At 38.6% G+C, this 26,409-nt stretch overlaps 4 protein-coding genes across 12 annotated transcripts in view; 1 reads left to right on the top strand and 3 right to left on the bottom strand.

Moving 5' to 3' along the window:
• Window positions 1-12,185, bottom strand: part of LOC118760833 (gastrula zinc finger protein XlCGF49.1-like) — a 43,191-nt gene extending 31,006 nt beyond the window's left edge. Inside the window, exon 1 of one of the 2 annotated variants that reach the window (XM_036514659.1) lies at window positions 11,851-12,185. The gene's annotated coding sequence lies outside the window, so the exon portion shown is untranslated. Of the gene's footprint in view, window positions 1-4,759; window positions 4,881-11,850 lie in introns of those variants that run through there. The other variant, XM_036514662.1, reaches the window with a different exon arrangement.
• The window catches only part of LOC115225829 (gastrula zinc finger protein XlCGF49.1-like), a 65,317-nt gene that overhangs the window by 26,611 nt on the left and 12,297 nt on the right, over window positions 1-26,409 (top strand). The window contains exon 2 of one of the 7 annotated variants that reach the window (XM_036514652.1): window positions 4,885-4,933. The exons of 2 other annotated variants lie outside the window; for them this stretch is intronic. Coding sequence is in view for 3 of the 5 variants with exons in the window: in XM_036514658.1 (XP_036370551.1) it covers window positions 510-1,169 (660 nt within the window). In the remaining 2 variants the exon portion in view is untranslated. Of the gene's footprint in view, window positions 1-134; window positions 1,422-4,879; window positions 4,950-26,409 lie in introns of those variants that run through there. 4 more of the 7 variants (XM_036514658.1, XM_036514657.1, XM_029796837.2 and 1 more) reach the window with 4 other exon arrangements.
• On the bottom strand, window positions 1,241-24,305 carry LOC115225848 (zinc finger protein 430-like). 2 transcript variants are annotated; one of them, XM_029796836.2, is made up of 2 exons: window positions 23,199-24,305; window positions 1,241-1,262 (listed from the first exon to the last, which is right to left on the bottom strand). In XM_029796836.2, the coding sequence occupies exon 1, from the start codon at window positions 23,929-23,931 to the stop codon at window positions 23,272-23,274; it is 660 nt and encodes a 219-aa protein (XP_029652696.1). In that variant the 5' UTR covers window positions 23,932-24,305; the 3' UTR covers window positions 1,241-1,262; window positions 23,199-23,271. The 2 variants fall into 2 exon arrangements, with proteins under 2 accessions (XP_029652696.1, XP_036370544.1); XM_036514651.1 differs by lacking the exon at window positions 1,241-1,262 and having other exon boundaries at window positions 23,170-23,398; window positions 23,483-24,305.
• Window positions 8,715-16,790, bottom strand: LOC115225782 (zinc finger protein 98). Its single transcript, XM_036514685.1, has 2 exons — window positions 16,303-16,790; window positions 8,715-9,537 (listed from the first exon to the last, which is right to left on the bottom strand). The coding sequence occupies exons 1-2, from the start codon at window positions 16,788-16,790 to the stop codon at window positions 9,042-9,044; spliced, it is 984 nt and encodes a 327-aa protein (XP_036370578.1). The 3' UTR covers window positions 8,715-9,041.

The following is a 26,409-nucleotide window of genomic DNA, read 5'->3' as shown; positions in this document are numbered from 1 at the left end:
ATTAAATCCACTCACATGGCTTTGATTAGGTCAGCATGGCCACATTCCAATGACTGAAACCTAGAATTCTCACTGTTTTTATCTCATCTTCTTAAGTATGCTATATATCTTATTCCGTTTCTCTTTTATTTCAGAACCTCAGATGACATTGACAGGAGAGAATATTCCACTTCAGTATCCTGGAAGATAGTATTCAGAACGGATGCATGGATTTACAGAAATCTTTGAGGAATTCTATTGAAATTTATTTTGCAAACAAAATTTCTGAAAAGTCATTGTTTGGAATGTGTGCAAGATTTTTGGATTCCAATTAAAGTTGAATGAATTTGCAGCATCTTTAGATATCAACAAAGATCACTGTTGATGGGAATATAGGTGTTAAAATATGTATGATTAAACTCTAAGTACAACTGTATATTTATAGTTGTGGGAGAGGAGAAATTATTAAATTATTTAAAAACGAATTATGTGAGAAAGTGAAAAAGGATTGAGTTTATTTTCCTCAAGAGATGGCAGAAGAGACAGGGAAATCAACAGACAGTAGTGATATCTGTGAAAAGTCATCCTCTCGAAAACGTAACATCTTGACTCCCAGACGAACTCCCAAAGAAGCAAAGCTTCATCACTGTGATGTTTGTGGTAAAATCTTTTCTCAAAATAATCTCTTAATTAGACACAAACGCGTGCATACAGGTGAAAAGCCATATCATTGTGATGTCTGTGATAAATCATTCTCTGAAAGAAGTCACTTGACAACTCACAAACGTACACATACTGGAGAAAAACCATACCTCTGTGATATTTGTGGCAAAACATTCTATCAAAAATGTCACTTAACTGAACACAAGTACTTTCATACAGGAGAGAAGCCATTTCACTGTGATGTCTGTGATAAATCATTCTCTCGTAAAAGCCACTTGACTGCACATCAGAACATTCATACAGGAAAAAAGCCATATCACTGTGATGTCTGTGGTAAATCTTTCTCAGAAGGAAGTACCTTAACTAAACATAAACGTAGCCATTCAGGAATCAAACCTTTTAAATGTGATATCTGTGGTAAATCATTCTCTTTAGCAAGTCACTTAAACAGGCACCAACTCATTCATATGGGAGACAATCCATATCATTGTGACACCTGTGGCAAATCATTATCTATAGTAACATGACTGGACACAGGTGTATTCATCAATACCTGATGAATCATATTTTGAACGGAAGTATCTTGAATAATCCACATGATTATTCAATATCTTGAATAATCTACTCAGAGAGAAGAGAATATCATGAATGTATCCCCATCCATGGTAAAGTATTCTCTCAAAGCAGCCACTTAGCTACACCTGTATATATTCATACAGAAGATTAACCATATAATGTCAAAAATCTTTCCATAAATTTTATGTTATATAACCATCTGTGTATTTGTTTGACAAAGAAGATATAGCAATCTTCAGACACTTTGTATAACCATATTTATGTCCACTTTAATGCTATAAATTATAACTTATATTTTTAATAAATCATTCTTTCAGAATATTCATATATATTCCTTTCTAATGTATAGTCTGTGTGGTTGTGAAGCTTGCCTGCTCACCATGTGGTCTCAAGTTCAGTCCCATTGTACAGTACAAGTGATTTTTTTGTTTTCTGGCCTCAGCCTGACCAAAGCCTTGTGAGTGGATTTGGTAGATGGAAACTGTAAGAATCTCATCATATATATATGTGTGTGTTTGCATGTACCCTTGTCTCGATATTACCCTCACAGTTATTTCCAAATGTGTGGCCATGAGGAATTATTACCTTACTTGGGAATGACAACAAGAAAGGCATACTGCTGTAGAAAATCTTCATCAAAACTCCATCTGATGCATGCAAAGTATAGAAAAATGGATGTTAAAATGATGAACAAACATGATTCCATGTAATATATTTTCAGAAGGGAAATTTTATTGCAGATAAAAAGCTGAGAAATGTATTGCCATTGAAAATGAGAACATCACTTTTTAACATTTCAAACAATTGTACAAATCACGAAAGAAAATATTTCATCATCAAATAAGATATACATCTGTTATCTAATTGAGGTTCCCTTCTGTCTTATTTCTTGCATGTAACTCACATCTACTTGCCTTCATTCTATCCTCCCAGTACACATTAGAAGCAAGTTAAAACGGTATAATTTCATCTGGGTGGATTGTAATGATGTGTTGGGGATATGCTGTTGGCAGAAAAAAATGGTATATGAAGTGATTGTGATAGTTGATGTGGGACAGAATAATCAAGCTTAGACTGATCTTGATTAATTTGATGACAATATCTCTGCTTGTACCCTGCAGACTTGAGTGGCAGATGAACAGGGGCACCAATTTATCAAGGCCCTTTTGTAGATTTCCTTACAGTCATTATCTTAAATTTTAAACAATAATATTTATTCCTAACAATCTGTATATATAAAGATGAGAATGTCTGTGTGAATCCCTAAAACTCGAGAACTACACAACCGATTTCATTCAAATTTTACACATGCCTTACTTAGGGTCCATGTAGTGCCAGGGTCCAAAAAAATGCGAGCCTGGCGTGGTCTCTTATATCCTCCACTATTTCAGTATTACGTGTCAAAAATGAAACAATAACATCTCTCTTTTCTAACGTCAGATACTTTCACTTTAATAGTTTCACTATTAATACTGAAACTATTATCTCACATATATACAGGCATACATATATATGTATATACATCTGCATAGGTATATATATATATATATATAGATAGATAGATAGATATGTGTACATATGTATGTATATACATATAGATGTATATGTAATATGTACACATATATACATGCAAACATATATTTATACATGCAAATACACACACACACACCTATATACATATAGTTGCAGGTATGGCTGTGTGGTAAGAAATGTCGTTCCAAAACACATCGTCCTGAGTTCAGTCCCACTGTGTGGTAACTTGGCATGTGTCTTCTGCTACAACCTCAGACCAACCAAAGCCCTGTGAATGGATTTCGTAGACAGAAGCTGAAAGAAATCAATCGTATATATATGTAAGTGTATGTCTTTTTCTCTGTGTTTCTCCCTCATCACTGCTTGACAACTGCTGTTGGTTTATTTACATCCCCATAACTTACTGGTTTGACAAAGAAACTGATAGAATAGGTATCAGCTTTACCAGAATAAAAAAAAAGCCTTGGGTTCAATTCATTCGATAAAATTCTTCAAAGCAGTGTCTCATATTTTTGTTTACCCACTCAATTGTATCTATCAATCTATCTTTATATATATATACATACATACATTATGGCTGCCCCCTCGTTATCGAGTATGGCCATTGCACGAAGCTTAACTGTTACTGGTGCTGTGATCGAATGTGACTTTTTAGCCCAGCTAAAGATCTACAATGTCTTGTACAGAATTGGCAGCTAAAACCTTTACCGGCTGTAGTTGTAACTGGGCTTCATATACCTTTGCATGTCGTTTAAGTCCTCCTGTCGAATTACACTCTCTTCCACATGTCCGACAGATATGATTAGTATGGTGTGTTACACCACCACCAGTGGCCAGGTTGTCACTCATCAGTCTCGTTTTATGACTACGAAGATGACTCTTGAGTCCAGCTTTGCTGAGGCAGGGTCTTGCACAGACATTGCATGTCAGCATCAAAGGAAGACCCTTCCCTTCTGGAAGTGTAACAGCGATGCCCTTCCTGACATCCCTCCTTACTTTCTCATGTGCAACTCGAGATTTCTGAAACGTGGCTGTCCCCACATACATACATATATATATAATACACACACACATGTATGTGTATGTGCATATTCATATCTTGTGAGTGGATTTAATAGACAAACTGAATGAAGCCCGCCATATATATATATATATATATATATACACACACACACACACACACACACACACACATATATGTGTGTGTGTGAGTGAGAGAGAGACACCATCACTTGACAACCCATGTTGGTGTGTTAACGTCCCCGTAACTTAGCGGTTCGGAAAAACTAACCGATAGAATAACTGCTACGCTTACAAAGAATAAGTCTTGCGGTCGGTTCATTCAATAGTAACACTTCGAGCTGGTGTTCCAGCATGACCGCCGTCTAATGACAGAAATAAATACGTGTGTGTAAGCCGTTCTGGCGATCCTTCGGTATGAGTACACACGTGACTTTGTTTACATTTCTGAAGATAAGAGAAATCCTTTTCTCCCACCCCTAACTCCCCATAAAAAAAAAAAAACACTTTCTTGAAATGTATCTGGTACTTATACCGAAGTTACACCAAAATATATATTAATTACTCTCTTTTACTTCTTTCAGTCATTTGACTGCGGCCATGCTGGAGCACCGCCTTTAATCAAGCAACTCGACCCCGGGACTTACTCTTTTGTAAGTCCAGTACTTATTCTATCGGTCTCTTTTGCTGAACCACTAAGTAACGGGGACATAAACGCACCAGCATCAGTTGTCAAGCAATGCTAGGGGACAAACACAGACATGTATATTTATATATTACATATATACGACGGGCTTCTTTCAGGTTCTGTCTACAAAATCCACTCACAAGGCATTGGTCGGCCCGAGGCTGTAGAAGACACCTGCCCAAGGTGCCACGCAGTGGGACAGAACCCGGAACCATGTGGTTGGTAGACAAGCTACTTACCACACAGCCACTCCTGTGTTATGTATTAAGATGAAGGATATATGAATCAGATTTGATGTACCTTGGATGTTGGGCACCCTAACCATCCTAGGCAGTTACAAAATGGCATATAGCTTCTCCAAACACTTTCTGCTGGTCAGCTCTACTGCTTTTGTTTGTTTGTCAACATTATATTCACAATGGAAGGTCTTTGGAGAAGCTATGTGCCATTCTGTGACTGCCTAGGATGGTTAGGGTGCCCAACATCCAAGGTACATCAAATCTGATTCATATATCTTTCATCTTAATACGTAATTAATATATATTTTGGCGTAACATCGGTAAAAGTACCGGATACATTTCAAGAAAGTGTTTTTTTTTTATATGGGCGGTTAGGGTTAGGGGTGGGAGAAAAGGGTTTCTCTTATCTTCAGAAATGTAAACAAGGTCACGTGTGTACTCATACCGAAGGATTGCCTTTAACTACCTCATATAATGTGTCTGGGTACTACTTAAGAAGAGTGGCCTCGGTGCGTGTACTCGCGCATCCGCACTAGGTAGTTTTATTTACTCTATGTAAAAAAATTAGGATCTTTTCCTTTTGAACGGCAGATGTCAACACAATTTCTAGTTAACTAAACACTTTTAAACTTCGTATACTGGTAGAATGTGTTTATAAAACATCATTTTCTCTTGGTTTTATTGAGAAAATTCTATAGCTTGTAACATATTACGTCTTAAAATCCGAGCATTTCGGCAATTTTAACCAATCCTATGCTCTCTTTTGAGCCAAAATCATTTGCTGCGTCTAAAACTGAGACAACATCCTGTCACTACCATATTGAATATAAGAAGGCTGTTTTTCCTGAGATGTATATTAAACAACATGCAGACGTCTGTACTTTGTGCAAGTTTGTGCTCTATATAAACAGTTGTAGATAGCCAACCAAGTCGGGGGCCAACTTAGTATTTAAAACACTAACACAGAAAAATATGTAATATACTAATTTAGAAAAATTAAAACAAAACACACGAGTGAAAAGAATCTCGTGGTGTGAAGAATCAAGTGTGAAAAGTTGACATAGACAACAGTGAACCACAACATGGTTGTCATGGTAACAAGCTGCTAATTCCGGTCTGTTGATGGGCTAAAATTATCCAAATTTCCTAACTTTAATGCCAAATAACATCAGATTCTTTAATTTACAAGATAAAGTAATTGGTTGATCATAATCAAAATTCAGAGTTGCATCGATACACCAAAACTGAAAGCAATCTGAGCAAAATTTAGTGGGGATGGCTCATTTTGCAGATGAGAAAGACTAGATCCTAATGTCTTCTTGCGTGTGCGTGTATTTATATTAATAATGGTTTCAAATTTTGCCACAAGTGCATCAATTTTTGCAGGGAGCGGGATGAGTCGATTACATCGACTCCAGTGTTCAACTGGTGCTTATTTTATCGACCCCGAACGGATAAAAGATAAAGTCAACCTTGGTGGAATTTGAACTCAGAGCGTAGAGATAATACTAAGATCCAGTCAAAAAAAAAAATCTCGAAATATGTTCAAGTAATCACTCTACAACTGTACGAACCAGTGTTGAATATGCTCTGTAATTTACATATTACTCCACTCCATTAATTACCAATTATGTATATTTAATTGGGTTTTCCCTTAAACATCAGTTCTTAAGTAGAACTGATCAAGTAATAAATATGCGCACGAAACAATAGCAAGAAATAACGCCGGGCGAAATGCTTAGTGGTATTTCGTCTGCGTTACGTTGTGAGTTCAAATTCCGCTGAGGTCAACTTTGCCTTTCATCTTTTCAGGGACGATTAAATAAGTACCAGTTACGCACTGGGTCGATATAATCGACTTAATCCGTTTGTCTGTCCTCTCTGTGTTTAGCCCCTTGTGGGTAATGAAAAAAGAGGTGTTTTGTCTGCCGTTACGTTCTGAGTTCAAATTCCGCCGGGGTTGATTTTGCCTTTCAACCTTTTGGGGTCGACAAATTAAGTACCAGTTACGCACTGGGGTCGATGTAATCGACTTAATCCCTTTGTCTGTCCTTGTTTGTCCCCTCTGTGTTTAGCCCCTTGTGGGCAAAAAAAAAAAAAAAACAATATTTAACAGGGGAAATAACTCTAACTCTAGTTTCAACATTTATCAGGTCTAGCAATTTCACATTAGCTCATACAACTTAGTTACCCGGTAAGTTCAAATACCGTCCAGATTACTAGGTAACAGGATAAAATCGCCTTCATGCAACCCACTCTGATTTCAGATTATCCTACTCAAATCTCTCCCCAAATTTTCGGTACCTTGGTAGTAAATTAAAGATTTATTGGGTGGTTGTATACTGTCAACTTAACGTGACAGTAAAGGAATTACACCACCGCTGTTTAGCCCTAGGAAGCATCGACGCTTCCTGTCGGCCTTGCCACATTTCCTGTGTCCTTATATATTTACGAAGGGGAGATTTATTATTTTTTATCAATATTAAAATTAATATATTTTCAAAAAAATATATACTCTCTTTTACTTGTTTCAGTCATTTGACTGCGGCCATGCTGGAGCACCGCCTTTAATCGAGCAACTCGACCCCGGGACTTATTTTTTGTAAGCCCAGTACTTATTCTATCGGTCTTTTTTTTTGCCGAACCGCTAAGTAACGGGGACATAAACACACCAGCATCGGTTGTCAAGCAATGCTAGGAGACAAACACAGACACACAAACACACATATATATATATATATACATATATACGACGGGCTTCTTTCAGTTTCCGTCTACCAAATCCACTCACAAGGCTATAGTGGAAGACACTTGCCCAAGGTGCCACGCAGTGGGACTGAACCCGGAACCATGTGGTTGGTAGACAAGCTACTTACCACATGGCCAAACATTTTGTTTTTCAAATTATTATATTATTACCTCCGCTTTAGCAAAGGCATTGTTTTCAGTCATGTTTGTTTGTTTGGCCGTGGACAAGATATCTCAAGAACCGCTGAATGGATTTGGATGAAACTTTCAGGGAGGTTTGACTTTGTGACTGGCATAAACTGATTAGATTTTGGGGTCAATCCGGTACTGGACAAGGATTTTGGATTATTATTCCTGTCTGAGAGCAGTTGGGTTCATTTTTAGTATTCTTGTTTGTGAGAGCAGTTGAGTTTATTACCTCCGCCAAGGAAGGAGGTTATGTTTTCATCGGCGTTGGTTTGTCCGACTGTGTGCAAAATAACTCAAAAAAGTTGTGAACGGTATTTGATGAAACTTGCAGGAAATGTTGGTAAAGAAACAGATGATGAAATTTTGGTAGTGATTCGGGAATTTTTATGGATTTTTGAAGGAATTTTCATTTGTTATATTTATTTTACATGAAGTATTACATTACGTTCTTTGATTATCTCCCATGAAAACATGTTCATCGTTTCCACATAAGCTATGGTGGCGTTGCTGTTTCCAAAGTTTATTTCCGTTTCTCTATTAGTAATTTTACTTGCATATTTATCTTAAAATGAGTTGCTTAGCAGAGGTCTGCGGAGGATGACAAGATGACAAGCCTTGACTATTGGGATCAACTAAAAAAGCTCAGGCTTTGCTCCCTCTACCACCGCTGTGAGCTCTATATCATCTGTAAGATGTGGAAAATATTCCATCAACATTGCCCCTCTTTAAAATTCGTCCGAGGCTTGGCCCCCGTGCCATCCGTCCACTACAGAAATGTTTGTGTCATATCACAACACTATGACAGAACTATTTCACTTCAATTGGCCCTGCTCTCTTCAACACTGCTTGTATGATGGTAATATCAAAACAAGGGTACACGCAAACACACACACACATATATATTGAGACTCTTCCAGTTTCCGTCTACCAAATCCACTCACAAGGCTTTGGTCAGCCTGAGACCAGAATAGAAAACATATTTCCATAATGTTGTGCAGTGGAACTGAACTTGAGACCACATGGTTAGCAGGCAAGCTTCACAACCACACAGACTATACATTAGAAGGAATATATATGAATATTCTGAAAGAATGATTTATTAAAAATATCAGTTATAATTTATTGCATTAAAGTGGACATAGATATGGTTATACAAAGTGTCTGAAGATTGCTATATCTTCTTTGTCAAACAAATACACCGATGGTTATATAACATGAGATTTATGGAAAGATTTTTGACATTATATGGTAAATCTTCTGTATGAATATATACAGGTGTAGCTAAGTGGCTGCTTTGAGAGAATACTTTACCATGGATAGGGTTACATTCTCTTCTCTGAGTGTACATGTGATTATTCAAGGCACTTCCCTTCAGAAAATAATTGATCAAATACACAGGTGTCCAGTTAAGTTACAACAGACAATGATTTGCCACAGGTGTCACAATGATATGGATTGTCTCCTGTATGAATGAGTTTGTGTCTGTTTAAGCTACCTACCTGAGAGAATGATTTACCACAGATATCACATTTAAAAGGTTTGATTCCTGAATGGCTACGTTTATGTTTAGTTAAGGTACTTCCTTCTGAGAAAGATTTACCACAGACATCACAATGATATGGTTTTTGTCCCGCATGAATGTTCTTATGAGTGGTCAAGTGGCTTTTACGAGAGAATGATTTATCACACAAATCACAGTGAAATGGCTTCTCTCCTGTATGAAAGTACTTGTGTTCAGTTAAGTGAGATTTTTGATAGAATGTTTTGCCACAGATATCACAAAGATATAGCTTTTCTCCTGTATGTGTACGTTTGTGAGCTGTCAAGTGACTCCCTTCTGAGAATGATTTACCACAATCATCACAGTGATATGGTTTCTCACCTGTATGCACACGTATGTGTCTAATTAAGAGATTCCTTTGAGAGAAGGTTTTACCACAAATATCACAGTGATGTGGCTTTGCTTCTTTGGGAGTTCGTTTGGGAGTCAAGATGTTACATTTTTGAGAGGATGACTTTTCACAGATATCACTACTGTCTGTTGATTTCCCTGTCCCTTCTGCCATCTCTTGAGGAAAATAAACTCAATCCTTTCACTTTCTCACATAATTTTTAAATAATTTCTCCTCTATCACAACTATATATATACAGTTGTATTTATAGTTTAATCATAAATATTTTAATACCTATATTTCAACTGCAGTGATCTTTGTTGATATCTAAAGATGCTGCAAATTCATTCAACTTTAATTGAAATCCAAAAGTCTTGCACACATTCCAAACAGTGACATTTGAGAAATTTTTTTTACAAAAGAAATTTCAATAGAATTCCTCAAAGATTTCTGTAAATCCATGCATCCGTTCTGTCTGTTCTGAATACTATCTTCCAGGATACCAAAGTGAAATATTCTCTCCTGTCAATGTCATCTGAGGTTCTGAAATAAAAGAGAAACGGAATAAGATATATAGCATACTTAAGAAGATGAGATAAAAACAGTGAGAATTCTAGGTTTCAGTCATTGGAATGTGACCATGCTGACCTAATCAAAGCCATGTGAGTGGATTTAATAGATGGAAACTGAATGAAGCCTGTCGTTGGAGAAATAGCTGTGTGTGTGTATGTATGTATGTATGTATATATATATAAATATATATATATATATATAATGGGAAAGTTTACGAAAATAAACAAAAGACGAAGGCAGGTGGAGTACAAACAAACAAATGTATTAGTATAGCGCTCAGGAATAGAAATAGAAAAAGTCTTTTACGTTTCGAGCCTACACTCTTCGACAGAAAGATACACAGAAAAAAAACAAGGAGAGAAAAAAATGCGTGTAGGAGCTAACGATCTAATATATATATATATGTGTGTGTGTGTATATGTATGTACGTATGCATGTGAAGCAAATATGGGAATGTGGGAAAATATATATGGAAAAACCTAGAAGGGCTGGCACTAAACTTTGGCATCAAGAGGTGTACCAGTCCCCAAACAGGTCATCACTGCATTGTTCCAAGGGTCCCACCCATCCTGTCAAGAATAAGGACCAGATACAGCAATATCTTGGGATTCGAAGGCCCACAGTTATTAAATATCTTGCCAAGAAAAACCTTAGAGATCTAATTGCAGTAGCTGCAGCAGATATTTTCAGGAAACACCTGGAACTTCTGCTGTCCAAGATCCCAGATGAACCGACATCATAACAAGGGCAGCAATATCAAACTCACTCTTTCACTGAATAGATGATGATACTGGTGGTGACCCAGCATCGTTGTGTGTGTTTGCATTTGTCTCCCACTTGACAATCGTTGTTGCTTTGTTTACATCACCATCGCCTAGCGGTTCGGCAAAAAAGGATCAAGAGAAAAAGTACCGTATTGATTTAGTTCTTTTATCTTTTGCTTTTCACTTGTTTGTCATTACACTGTGGCCATGCTGCGGCACCGCCTTCAATCTTTAATCGAATGAATTAACCCCTGTACTTATTCTACCAGTCGCTTCTGCCAGACCGTTAAGCTATGGGAATGCCAACACCAATAGCTGTTGGGGTGGGGTGGGGGTAACCAGACAGAAAGACACACGCACATATATATCTATTTATACATGATGGGCTTCTTTTAGTTTCCATGTACTAAATCCATTCACAAGACTTTGGTAGGCCTGAGGCAATAGAAGATTCCATCTCTTGTTTTTGGTCTCGGAGTTGTGTGTCTGCCAAAGAACAAAAAAACCATTCAAGATGGTGCCAGCAGGAAGGTTGCAGTCCAATGACTGGAACAAGTAAAAGATATAAACACACACATCATGAAACATGAAATGATCAGAGGAACAAGCACACACACACACACAGAGGAAAAGCATCCACGCACAACCCATTAGCTTTCTCTTCGCAACTGACAGTTGACAAGACAATATGTGGTCACGGACACCAACGAATTCATTGTTTACATATTTTCGAGTCAAAACGAAAGGTCGCCGCCAACCAATACAACATATCATTTCCAGAATTCTAAGAGAGTGAATTGCGTCATGGTCCTCTTTTCCACACAGACAGTGACCAACTGACCCCTGGGGAGAAAATCAAAAACAAGGCGCATCAGCGGAATAAAAAAACATAAAATTGCGACAGTTTACCCGTAGCACCCTGTAGATGTATTCAAATTATAGATACGGACACATTATGTGATAAGGTAGGTAAAAACAATTACTACATTACCATCACTTGAAGCTCAATGTATATTTCTTCCAGAAGGCGTGACTAAGACAACGGCACACAGCTTCTCCAAACACCGTCCGCTGCTCGGCTCTCTTTCTCTCTCCAGTTTCTTACTATTGGCAAATATATTAACAGTGTACATTTGTTTGTTTGTTTAACATTATATTCACGAATTAAAGTTAATCAGTGGCAAAGGATCGAAACAAAAGCCCTTCTTTTGGCGTCGATTCATAAACGGGTGCAACGGACAGCGATAAGGGGGTGGAGACGGACTTCCGGTTGACCATGCGCATGACGTCTTCCGGGAACGCAAACAAACACCGGTTGTCAAGCAGTGCTTGGTAACCAACACAAACATTCGCGGCCATGCTGGAGTCTTTTATTTGTTTCAGTCATTTGACTGCGGCCATGCTGGAGTACCGTCTTTAGTCGAACGAATCGTCCCTAGGATTTATTCTTTGGCATAGTTTCGACATGCGAAACTTCGCCTATTCTTTTTAAGCCCAGTGGTTATTCTGTCGGTCAATATTTCCGAACCGCTATATATGTGTGTGTTTATGTATGTGTATACTTGTGTCTTTGCGTCTGCCGATTTGTTCGACGAAAGGCGGTACTCCATATATATATATATATATATATATGATCACCTATAAGGTGGACTGACCTCGTGTGTACCGTTGGCGATTTTTTCCCCCCGTCTTCCCTTCTTTGGATCTTTCCTTTTCCTATGTTGATGACGAAGAGCTCCGCTCGATACGTTAAACCCTCCTTCTTTCCTGAGCATCTAATAATACTATACTTGTTCCACGTCCTCGCGTTGTTGTGTTTTCATGTTTGGATTAACTATATATATATGTGTGGTGGGCTTCTTTCAGTTTGCGTCTACTAAATCCACTCAAGGCTTTGGTCGACCCGAGGCTAAAGACGACACTTGTCCAAGGTGCACGCAGATGAACTGAACCCAGAGCCATGTAGTTGGGAGTCAAGCTTCTTTATCTCTTTTAAATTGCCCTAAAGGCATTACACAGAGGGGGACACTACAACACATGTGGGAACATATAACAATTAAGAATATAAATATAAAATATGATATAAAAAGGACTTAGGACCCAGAGGCGGCGAGTGGTGTTACTCAGTGTGGGGTGAGGAGCAGACCCTTCATAATATCATTTTCAGATATTCATTGATGTTATCATATTTTAATTTGTTTTTCATGTGTCATTCATTATATCATATTTTATATTTATATTCTTAATTGTTATATGTTCCCACATGTGTTGTAGTGTCCCACTCTGTGTAATGCCTTTAGGGCAATTTAAAAGAGATAAAGAAGCTTGACTCCCAACTACATGGTTCTGGGTTCAGTTCATCTGAGTGCACCTTGGGCAAGTGTCGTCTTTAGCCTCGGGTTGACCAAAGCCTTGAGTGGATTTAGTAGACGCAAACTGAAAGAAGCATGCCGTATATATATAGTTAATCCAAACAAGAAAGCACAAAAAAAAACCACAACAACGCGAGGACGTGGAACAAGTATAGTATTATTAGATGCTCAGGAAAGGAGGGTTTAACGTATCGAGCGGAGTTCTTCGTCATCAACATAGGAAAAGGAAAGATTCAAAGAAGGGAAGACGGGGGAAAAAAATTGTCAACGGTACACACATGAAAAACAAATTAAAATATGATAACATCAATGATATCTGAAAATGATATTATGAAGGGTGTGCTCCTCACCCCACACTGAGTAACACCACTCACCGCTCTCTGGGTCCTAAGTCCTTTTTCTCCTTCAGTCTAATCCTTTTTCCCCTTTCTTCATCACGTAGTGACATCATTCTCTCCACTATGCATTCGTAACCATTTTCGCCGGCAGCGGCTGTGGGTCTTCTAAATTTTGTGGTGTCTGTTCTTTTTTTTTCTTGTGGGGGGAAATGGGGAGGGTGGATTTGGTGTCAATATGGGTAGTGGGGGGTCTGAGTTGTCTTGGGTGGGATGGAATGGACTAGGGTGCATCTTACTCAGTGCTTTTTCTGTTTTTCTCTTTCTCCTTCTGCTCTCTGTAACTTTCCATTCTTCCTCTCTTTTCTCTTCCGTCTCCACAACTGTATCCTCAATCATTGTCCTCCGTAGAGGGCAGTATGCTCTAATGAGGCCCTTTTGGCCACATTTAAAACAACGTGGTACTCTGCCCACTACCCACGCCCTCAGCACGATTTCCTCCAACGTCACCATCTCTGCCAAGTTCTCCAGGTGACCCTCCTCCACCCGAATAATGAGTTCAATGTCCTTACTTTCCACCTTCATTCTGCTTTTGTGGTTTGGAGGACAGCCACCTTCTCGCTTCCATCTAGGACAGCTTCTGTTATCCAAGCCACTTCTATATTCAATGGAATTGCTCCTACACTCACCTTGGAAGTCTTTCTTCCGAAGTATGTGGGCAGAAGCACTACTTCCTGTTTTCACTACCACACTCACCTCTTCTACTGTACTAAATTAGATGACCATTGTCCCATATGTTCTTCCTTTGGTTATGTACATTATCTCCTTTGACTGTTCATTCAGCACCTTTCTTCCTTTCAAGGACACCTTATAGGTGTTCATTTTCTTCTCCATCCTAAAATAATTCCTTTGGGGAGCAACAACTTAACGTCACCACCAACCTTCTGAGCCGTCTTCTCATACTCCTTCAGACCAGCCAAGTCCAGATCCCTTCGCTTTACCTCCGTGGCTTCTGCAAAACTGCTTGTCTTTGACAAGCCATCCATCTTTATGACTGCCCTTACCAGCTCCTCCTCTGACAACTCAGACCCGTCAAGGTCTGAGTACATCTTCTAAACACAAAAAACTACATCCGACTCTTACAAAATCCAGACAGCTGATAACCTGACACATGCATGGAAGCAAGCTCCTAACCACGCTGCCCCAACATACACATATCTATAACTGGTAGGTATATCATATTTTGATTTGCAATCATAATTTACTATTAAATATTAAGAAGTATTAAGGGTTGTGTAAGTCTATATCTATTCTATTCAGTGTTAGCAGTGCATTATTTTCGTTTTTAAGTTCATCTCGATTGATTAACACAGGGAAACAATATTTTTATTGCATTAATAGCAGTTTCCATCTACCAAATTCACTCAAGGCTGTGGTAAGCCTCAGGCCAGAAAAGAAACCCCTTGCCCAAAGTGCTGTGTAGTAGAACAGTGCTTAAGACCCCATGGTTAGCAACCAAGCTTCACAACCACACAGACGGAATATATAGATGCGTTAATGGAGCAAGCTGAATTCACATCTGAAGTTAGTTTTCCTCTGAAATCTCTAGATTTTATGCAATTCAACTCACTCTTTCTTCTAGAAATTTGGGTACATCTCACATGAGGATATGGACACACAGTCTTAACATTAGACTCAAAATAACCACCTGATGCTTACTGATGGGGAAACTACATTTTAAAAAAGTGATGTTCTCATTTTTCAGTGGCAATACATTTCTCAGCTTTTTACCTGCAATAAAATTTCCCTTCTGAAAATATATTACACGGAATCATGTGTGTTCATCATTTTGACATCCATCTGATCCTGCAAAGTATAGACTTTGCAGGATCAGATGGGGTTTCAATGAAGATTTTCTACAGCACTATGACTTTCTTGTTGTCATCCCTCACTTGTTCCCAAGTAAGATAATATATACTCATGACCAGACATTTGGAAATAAATAACACTGCTTGTGTGAGGGTAATATTGAGACAACGGTACACGCAAACACACACACATTCACATATGACGAGCTTCTTCCAGTTTCCGTCTACCAAATCCACTCACAAGACTTTGGTCAGCCCAAAGTGCTGTGCAGTAGAACTGAACTTGAGACCACATGGTTAGCAGGCAAGCTTCACAACCACACAGACTATACATTAGAAAGGAATATATATGAAAATTCTGAAAGAATGATTTATTAAAAATATCAGTTATAATTTATTGCATTAAAGTGGACATAGATATGGTTATACAAAGTGTCTGAAGATTGCTATATCTTCTTTGTCAAACAAATACACCGATGGTTATATAACATGAGATTTATGGAAAGATTTTTGACATTATATGGTTAATCTTCTGTATGAATATATACAGGTGTAGCTAAGTGGCTGCTTTGAGAGAATACTTTACCATGGATAGGGTTACATTCATGATATTCTCTTCTCTCTGAGTCTACATGTGGATTATTCAAGGGACTTCCTTTCAAAATATGAATCATTAAGTATTGATGAATACACCTGTGTCCAGTCAAGTTACGATAGATATTGATTTGCCACAGGTGTCACAATCATATGGATTGTCTCCTGTATGAATTTTTTTGTGACTGTTTAAGCTACTTTTCCGAGAGAATGATTTACCACAGATATCACATTTAAAAGGTTTGATTCCTGAATGGCGACGCTTATGCTTAGTTAAGGTACTTCCTTCCGAGAAAGATTTACCACAGACATCACAGTGATATGGCTTTTTTCCTGTATGAATGTTCTTATGAGTGGTCAAGTGGCTTTTACGAGAGAATGATTTATCACACACATCACAGTGAAATGGTTTCTCTCCCGTATGAATGTACTTGTGTTCGGTTAAGTTACATTTTTGATAGAACGTTTTGCCACAAATATCACAAAGATATGGTTTTTCTCCTGTATGTGTACGATTGTGAGTTGTCAAGTGACCTCTTTCAGAGTATGATTTATCACAGATATCACAGTGATATGGTTTCTCACCTGTATGTACACGTATGTGTCTAACTAAGTAGCTATTTTCAGAAAAGGTTTTATCACAAATATCACAGCGATGTGGCTTTGCTACTTTGGGAGTCAAGATGTTAGGTTTTTGAGAGGATGACTTTTCACAGATATCACTACTGTCTGTTGATTTCCCTGTCCCTTCTGCCATCTCTTGAGGAAAATAAACTCAGTCCTTTCACTTTCTCAAATAGATTTTTAAATAATTTCTCCTCTATCAAAGCTATAGATATATATATAGTTGTATTTATAGTTTAAACACAAATATTTTAACACCTATATTTCCAACAGCAGTGATCTTTGTTGATATCTAAAGACGATGCAAATTCATTCAACTTTAATTGGAATCCAAAAATCTTGCACACATTCCAAACAGTGACGTTTGAGAAATTTTTTTTACAAAAGAAATTTCAATAGAATTCCTCAGAGATTTCTGTAAATCCATGCATCCGTTCTATCTGTTCTGAATACTATCTTCCAGGATACCAAAGTGAAATATTCTCTCTGTCAATGTCATCTGAGGTTCTGAAATAAAAGAGAAACGGAATAAGATATATAGCATACTTAAGAAGATGAGATAAAAACAGTGAGAATTCTAGGTTTCAGTCATTGGAATGTGGCCATGCTGACCTAATCAAAGCCATGTGAGTGGATTTAATAGATGGAAAATTAAAGAAGTGTGTCAAATAGCTGTGTGTGTGCATATATATATATATATATATATATATATATATACATATATCAGTGTGTGTGTAGAGCAAAGATGGGAATGTGGGAAAATACGTATGGAAAATCCTAGAAGGGCTGGCACTAAACTTTGGCATCAAGAGTTATACAATCCTCAAAACAATACATCATTGCATAGTTCCAAAGGTCCCACCCATCCTGTGAAGAATAAGGACCAGATAGAGCAATATCTCGGGATACGAAGGCCCCCAGTTATTAAAAATCTTGCCAAGAAAAACCTTAGAGATCCACATGTTGCAGCAGCAGATATTTTAGGGAAACACCTTGAGCTTCTGCAGTCCAAGATCCCAGATGAACTGACATCATGACATACAATACAAACAAGGGCTGCAATATCAAACTCACCCTTTCACTGAATAGGTGATGATACTGGTGGTGACTCAGCATGGTTGCAGCCTGTAAACTTAACCGCATAAAATGTGTGTTTCCATTTGTCTCCCACTTGACAATAGTTCAGGTGATGTGTAATGCTCATGAGCAAAAGACTTCTTTTCACTTTGCTCCAGTTCACTCATCTGCAAATGGATAAACCAGCAACAAAATAGCTTTCTGTTCAGAGGGAATGCTAGCCTGCCCAGACAACAGGGTGGGTGGCATAATTCGAAAGCTACAACAGTGGAAGAAAGCGCATTGTAACAAGCGGTGTATAACATCCAATGCTGCAGTCGATACAGCGATATACAGGGTGCAGTGAATAAAATGCCATCTAAATTACACAAAAATGAAAATAACACTGACATCTCATTTTAACATATATTTACCAAAATTACATAAACATGTCTTGAAATACTAAAGAGTAAATTATTCAATGAAATCGCCATTGGCTTTCACCACGGCCTCCAGATGACTTCAGAATCCCCTGCAATTCTTCTGGACTGTATCCTTGTTCAAGTTGGTGAATGCTGCCATAATCGTTGCCTTCAGTTCGTCTTTGATTGTTACAAGGAGTTTTGTCGGTCTCTTACTCAACTGTGCCCAACTCCTAATAATCAAGGGGGTTGCAGTGTGTGGAGTCAAGTGTCCACACACACACATACACAGAGGAACAAGCATGCACGCACAACCCATTAGCTTCCTCTTCGCAACTGACAGTTGACAAGACAATATGTGGTCACGGACATCACCGAATTCACTGTTTACATATTTTCGAGTCAAAACGAAAGGTCGCCGCCAACCGGTACAGCATGTCGTTTCCAGAATTCTAGGAGAGTCAACTGCGTCATGGTCCTGTTCTTCCACACAGACGGTGACCAACTGACCCCTATCATATTGTGGAGAAGGCAAAATCAAAAACAAGGCCCATCAGCGAAATAAAAAAACCCATAAAATTGCGACAGTTTACCCGTAGCACCCTGTAGATGTATTCAAATTATAGATACGGACACATTATGTGATAAGGTAGTTAAAAACAATTACTACATTACCATCACTTGAAGCTCACTGTATATTTCTTCCAGAAGGCGTGACTAAGACGACGGCCCACAGCTTCTCCAAACACCGTCCGCTGCTCGGCTCTCTTTCTCTCTCCAGTTTCTTACTATTGGCAAATATATTAACAGTGTACATTTGTTTGTTTGTTTAACATTATATTCACGAATTAAAGTTAATCAGTGGCAAAGGATCGAAACAAAAGCCCTTCTTTTGGCGTCGATTCATAAACGGGTGCAACGGACAGCGATAAGGGGGTGGAGACGGACTTCCGGTTGACCATGCGCATGACGACGTCCGGGAACGCAAACAAACACCGGTTGTCAAGCAGTGCTTGGTAACCAACACAAACATTCACGGCCATGCTGGAGTACCCTCTTTAGTCGAACGAATCGACCCTAGGACTTATTGTTTGTAAGCCCAGATGTTCTTTTATCGGTCAATTTTTTCGAACCGTCAAGTAAACGCACCAACATCGGTTGTCAAGCGATGGTGAGGGACAGACACAAACACACAAATATATACATAGACACACACTCTCTCTCTCACAAACACACACACAACATATATATATATATTTATATATATATATATATATATATATATATATATATATAGATATACAATAAGAAAATGGAGAAATACATCCAAATCAAATATCAACTACCAGATAATACCCAATCATATACTTTATTGAACCACTACATATGAACATTAAGGTCAAACATAAATATATAACAACACAGCGTACATGAATGAGTAGTATTGTATTACTCATTCATGTACGCTGTGTTGTTATATATTTTTATGTTTGACCTTAATGTTCATATGTAGTGGTTCAATAAAGTATATGATTGGGTATTATCTGGTAGTTGATATTTGATTTGGATGTATTTCTCCATTTTCTTATTTTGTATTATTAATTTATGGTAAAAATAAGTTTACCTTTGCCCATGTAATGAATTAATTGCATCGCAATTCTTAACATTTATGTATTAACTTTGTTGGGTACTTCACTAGCAGTATATTGGATATATGTTATCCCATGGAGGGTTGAATTTGCAACCCCTATCTCAATTTGTATATATATATATGTATATGCACGCAGATAAACTGAACCCAGAACCATGTAGTTGGGAGGCAAGCTTCTTTATCTCTTTTAAATTGCCCTAAAGGCATTACACAGAGGGGGACACTACAACACATGTGGGAACATATAACAATTAAAAATATAAATATAAAATATGATATAATGAATGACACATGAAAAACAAATTAAAATATGATAACATCAATGAATATCTGAAAATGATATTATGAAGGGTGTGCTCCTCACCCCACACTGAGTAACACCACTCGCCGCCTCTGGGTCCTAAGTCCTTTTTTCCCTTTCTCCACCACGTAGTGACATCATTCTCTTCACTATGCATTCGTAAACTTTTTTGCCGGCGGCGGGTGGGGTCTTCTAGATTTTGTGGTGTCTGTTCTTTTTTTTTTCTTGTGGGGGTAAATGGGGTGGGTGGATTTGGTGTCAATATGGGTAGTGGGGGTCTGAGTTGTCTTGGGTGGGATGGAATGGACTAGGGTGCATCTTACTCAGTGTTTTTTCTGTTTTTCTCTTTCTCCTTCTGCTCTCTGTAACTTTCCATTCTTCCTCTCTTTTCTCTTCCGTCTCCACAACTGTATCCTCAACCATTGTCCTCTGTAGTGGGCAGTATGCTCTAATGTGACTTTTGGCCACATTTAAAACGTGGTACTTCTGCCCACTATCCACGCCCTCAGCACGATTTCCCCCAACATCACCATCTCTGCCAAGTTCTCCAGGTGTCCCTCCTCCACTTGAATAATGAGTTCAAGTGTCCTTCCTTTCCACCCTCCTTCTTCTGTTTCTGTGGCTTGGAGGATAGCCACCCTCTCGATTCCAACAAGGACAGCTGATGTTACCCAAGCGCTTTTATATCTGATGGAATTGCTCTACCCTCACCTTGGAAGTCTTTCTTCCAAGGTACATGGGCAGAAGCACTACTTCCTGTTTTCACTGCCACAGTCGCCTCTTCTACCGTCCTAAATTAGACGACCATTGTCCCATATGTTCTTCTTTTGGTTATGTAAGTTATCTCCTTTGATCGTTCCCTCAGTACCTTTACCATTTCTGCTTTTTTTCCTTTCAATGAGTACACCTTATGGGTGATCGTTTTCTTTTCCATTCTCTCCATAATTCCTTTGGGGAGAAACAACTTCACGTCGCCACCCACCTTCTGGGCCATCTTCTCATACTCCTTCAGACCAGCCAAGTCCAGCTCCCTTCGCTTCAACTCCGTGGCTTCAGCAAAACTCCTTGTCTTTGACAAGCCATCCATCTTTATGACTGCCCTTACCAGCTCCTCCTCTGACAACTCAGACCCGTCAACATCTGAGTACATCTTCTAAACACAAAAAAATATATCCGACTCTTACAAAATCCAGACAGCTGATAACCTGACACATGCATGGAAGCAAGCTCCTAACCACACTGCCCCTACATACACATATCTATAACTGGTAGGTATATCGTATTTCGATTTGCAATCATAATTTACTATTAAGAATATTGAGGGTTTGTAAGTCCGTATCGTATCCTACTTCAGTGTTAGCAGTGCATTATTTTCGTTTTTCAGTTCATCTCAACTGATTATCACAAGGAAACAATGTTTTTGTTGTGTTAATAGCAGTTTCCATCTACCAAATTCACTCAAGGCTGTGGTAAGCCTCAGGCCAGAAAAGAAAGCCCTTGCCCCAAGTGCTGTGTAGTGTGGCTGATCTTGAGACCCCATGGTTAGCAACCAAGCTTCACAACCACACAGACGGAATATATAGATGCGTTAATGGAGCAAGCTGAATTCACATCTGAAGTTAGTTTTCCTCTGAAATCTCTAGATTTTATGCAATTCAACTCACTCTTTCATCATCATCATCATCGTCGTTTAGCGTCCGTTTTCCATGCTAGCATGGGTTGGACGGTTCTACTTGGGTCTGTGAAGCCAGAAGGCTTCATCAGGCCCAGTCAAATCTGGCAGTGTTTCTACGGCTGGATGCCCTTCCTAACGCCACCCACTCCGTGAGTGTAGTGGGTGCTTTTTTCCTGCCACCCGCACAGGTGCCAGACAGAGCTGGCAAACGGCCACGAACGGATGGTGCTTTTTATGTGCCACTGGCACGAGGGCCAGGCAAGGCTGGCAACGGACATGAAACAGGGCGGTGCTGGCAATGGTCACGAAACGGAAGGTTCTCTTACATGCCACCGGCACTGGTAACACATCTGCAATTTCCATTGATCAATTTCCATTCTGATCCTCACTTGCCTCAACGGGTCTTCACAAGTAGAGTTTCGACATGCCACCGGCACTGGTAACACATCTGCAATTTCCATTGATCGATTTCGATTCTGATCCTCACTTGCCTCAACGGGTCTTCACAAGTAGAGTTTTGTGTCCCAAGAAGGGAAGGTATGCATACGTAGGCTGGCTTCTAGAAATTTGGGTACATCTCACATGGGTATATGGTCAATATGAAAAATTTATGGCAACACAGTCTTAACATTAGACTCAAAATAACCACCTGATGCTTACTGATGGGGAAACTACATTTGAAAAAAGTGATGTTCTCATTTTTCAGTGGCAATACATTTCTCAGCTTTTTACCTGCAATAAAATTTCCCTTCTGAAAATATATTACACGGAATCATGTGTGTTCATCATTTTGACATCCATCTGATCCTGCAAAGTATAGACTTTGCAGGATCAGATGGGGTTTCAATGAAGATTTTCTACAGCACTATGACTTTCTTGTTGTCATCCCTCACTTGTTCCCAAGTAAGGTAATATTTCCTCATGACGAGACATTTGGAAATAAATAACACTGCTTGTATGATGGTAATATTGAGAAACGGTACACGCAAACACACACACATTCACATGACGAGTTTCTTCCAGTTTCCATCTACCAAATCCACTCACAAGACTTTGGACAGCCCAAAGTGACGTGCAGTAGAACTGAACTTGAGACCACATGGTTAGCAAGCAAGCTTCACAACCACAAAGACTATACATTAGAAAGGAATATATATGAATATTCTGAAAGAATGATTTATTAAAAATATCAGTTATAATTTATTGCATTAAAGTGGACATAGATATGGTTATACAAAGTGTCTGAAGATTGCTATATCTTCTTTGTCAAACAAATACACCGATGGTTATATAACATGAGATTTATGGAAAGATTTTTGACATTATATGGTTAATCTTCTGTATGAATATATACAGGTGTAGCTAAGTGGCTTCTTTGAGAGAATACTTTACCATGGATGGGGTTACATTCATGATATTCTCTTCTCTCTGAGTCTACATGTGGATTATTCAAGGCACTTCCCTTCAAAATATGATTCATTAAGTATTGATGAATACACCTGTGTCCAGTCAAGTTACAATAGATAATGATTTGCAACAGGTGTCACAATCATATGGATTGTCTCCTGTATGAATGAGTTTGTGACTGTTTAAGCTACTTTTCCGAGAGAATGATTTACCACAGATATCACATTTAAAAGGTTTGATTCCTGAATGGCTACGTTTATGTTTAGTTAAGGTACTTCCTTCCGAGAAAGATTTACCACAGACATCACAATGATATGGCTTCTCACCTGTATGGATGTTCTTATGTGCTGTTAAGTGACTCTTTTGAAAAAATGATTTATCACAGATATCACAGTGAAATTGCTTGTCTCCCGTATGAAAGTGCTTGTGTTCGGTTAAGTGACATTTTTGATAGAACGTTTTGCCACAAATATCACAAAGATATGGTTTTTCTCCTGTATGTGTACGTTTGTGAGTTGTCAAGTGACTTCCTTCAGAGAATGATCTACCACAGACATCACAGTGATATGGTTTCTCACCTGTATGTACACGTATGTGTGTAACTAAGTAGCTATTTTCAGAGAAAGTTTTACCGCAAATAACACAGCGATGTAGCTTTGCTTCTTTGGGAGTTCGTCTGGGAGTCAAGATGTTACATTTTTGAGAGGATGACTTTTCACAGATATCACTACTGTCTGTTGATTTCCCTGTCCCTTCTGCCATCTCTTGAGGAAAATGAACTCCGTCCTTTCACTTTCTCGAATAGATTTTTAAATAATTTCTCCTCTATCAAAACTATAGATATATATATAGTTGTATTTATAGTTTAATCACAAATATTTTACCACCTATATTTCAATCTGCAGTGATCTTTGTTGATATCTAAAGATGATGCAAATTCATTCAACTTTAATTGGAATCCAAAAATCTTGCACGCATTCCAAACAGTGATGTTTGAGAAATTTTGTTTACAAAAGAAATTTCAATAGAATTCCTCAAAGATTTCTGTAAATCCATGCATCCGTTCTATCTGTTCTGAATACTATCTTCCAGGATACCAAAGTGAAATATTCTCTCTGTCAATGTTATCTGAGTTTCTGAAATGAAAGAGAAATAGAATAAGATATATAGCATACTTAAGAAGATGAGATAAAAACAGTGAGAATTCTAGGTTTCAGTCATTGGAATGTGGCCATCCTGATCTAATCACAGCCATGTGAGTGGATTTAATAGATGGAAAATTAAAGAAGTGTGTCAAATAGCTGTGTGTGTGCATATATATATATATATATATATACATATACATATATCAATGTGTGTGTAGAGCAAAGATGGGAATGTGGGAAAATCCTAGAAGGGCTGACACTAAACTTTGGCATCAAGAGTTATACAATCCTCCAAACAGGACATCATTGCATTGTTCCAAAGGTCCCACCCATCCTGTGAAGAATAAGGACCAGATAGAGCAATATCTCGGGATACGAAGGCCCCCAGTTATTAAAAATCTTGCCAAGAAAAACCTTAGAGATTCACATGTTGCAGCAGCAGATATTTTAGGGAAACACCTTGAGCTTCTGCAGTCCAAGATCCCAGATGAACTGACATCATGACATACAATACAAACAAGGGCTGCAATATCAAACTCACCCTTTCACTGAATAGGTGATGATACTGGTGGTGACCCAGCATGGTTGCAGCCTGTAACTTAACCACATAAAATGTGTGTTCCATTTGTTCCCACTGTGTGGATGTGTAATGCTCATGAGCAAAAGACTTCTTTTCACTTTGCTCCAGTTCACTCATCTGCAAATGGATAAACCAGCAACAATAGCTTTCTGTTCAGAGGAATGCTAACTTACCTGCCCAGACAACAGGGTGGGTGGCATAATTCGAAAGCTACAACAGTGGAAGAAAGCGCAGTGTAACAAGCGGTGTATAACAACATCCAATGCTGCAGTCGATACAGCGATATACAGGGTGCAGTGAATAAAATGCCATCTAAATTACACAAAAATGAAAATAACACTGACATCTCATTTTAACAGATATATTTACTAAAATTACATAAACATGTCTTGAAATACTAAAGAGTAAATTATTCAATGAAATCGCCATTGGCTTTCACCACGGCCTCCAGATGACTTCAGAATCCCCTGCAATTCTTCTGGACTGTATCCTTGTTCAAGTTGGTGAATGCTGCCATAATCGTTGCCTTCAGTTCGTCTTTGATTGTTACAAGGAGTTTTGTCGGTCTCTTACTCAACTGTGCCCAACTCCTAATAATCAAGGGGGTTGCAGTGTGTGGAGTCAAGTGTCCACACACACACATACACAGAGGAACAAGCATGCACGCACAACCCATTAGCTTCCTCTTCGCAACTGACAGTTGACAAGACAATATGTGGTCACGGACACCACCGATTTCACTGTTTACATATTTTCGAGTCAAAACGAAAGGTCGCCGCCAACCGGTACAGCATGTCGTTTCCAAACTTCTGAGAAACTGAATTGCATCATGGTCCTGTTTTTCCACACAGACGTTGACCAACTGACCCCTATCATATTGCGTAGGGGAGAAAATCAAAAACAAGGCCCATCAGCGAAATAAAAAACCATAAAATTGCGACAGTTTACCCGTAGCACCCTGTAGATGTATTCAAATTATAAATACGGAAACATTATGTGATAAGGTAGGTAAAAACAATTACTACATTACCATCACTTGAAGCTCACTGTATATTTCTTCCAGAAGGCGTGACTAAGACGACGGCCCACAGCTTCTCCAAACACCGTCCGCCGCTCGGCTCTCTTTCTCTCTCCAGTTTCTTACTATTGGCAAATATATTAACAGTGTACATTTGTTTGTTTGTTTAACATTATATTCACGAATTAAAGTTAATCAGTTGCAAAGGATCGAAACAAAAGCCCTTCTTTTGGCGTCGATTCATAAACGGGTGCAACGGACAGCGATAAGGGGTGGAGACGGACTTCCGGTTGACCATGCGCATGACGACGTCCGGGAACGCAAACAAACACCGGTTGTCAAGCAGTGCTTGGTAACCAACACAAACATTCACGGCCATGCTGGAGTACCCTCTTTAGTCGAACGAATCTACCCTAGGACTTATTGTTTGTAAGCCCAGAGGTTCTTTTATCGGTCAATTTTTTCGAACCATCAAGTAAACACACCAACGTCGATTG

The sequence above is a fragment of the Octopus sinensis genome, linkage group LG28 (assembly GCF_006345805.1).
Source record: "Octopus sinensis linkage group LG28, ASM634580v1, whole genome shotgun sequence".
NCBI classification, from domain to species: domain Eukaryota; kingdom Metazoa; phylum Mollusca; class Cephalopoda; order Octopoda; family Octopodidae; genus Octopus; species Octopus sinensis.
Note: the sequence above shows the minus strand (reverse complement) of the source record. Positions and strands in the feature narration are given on the sequence as shown.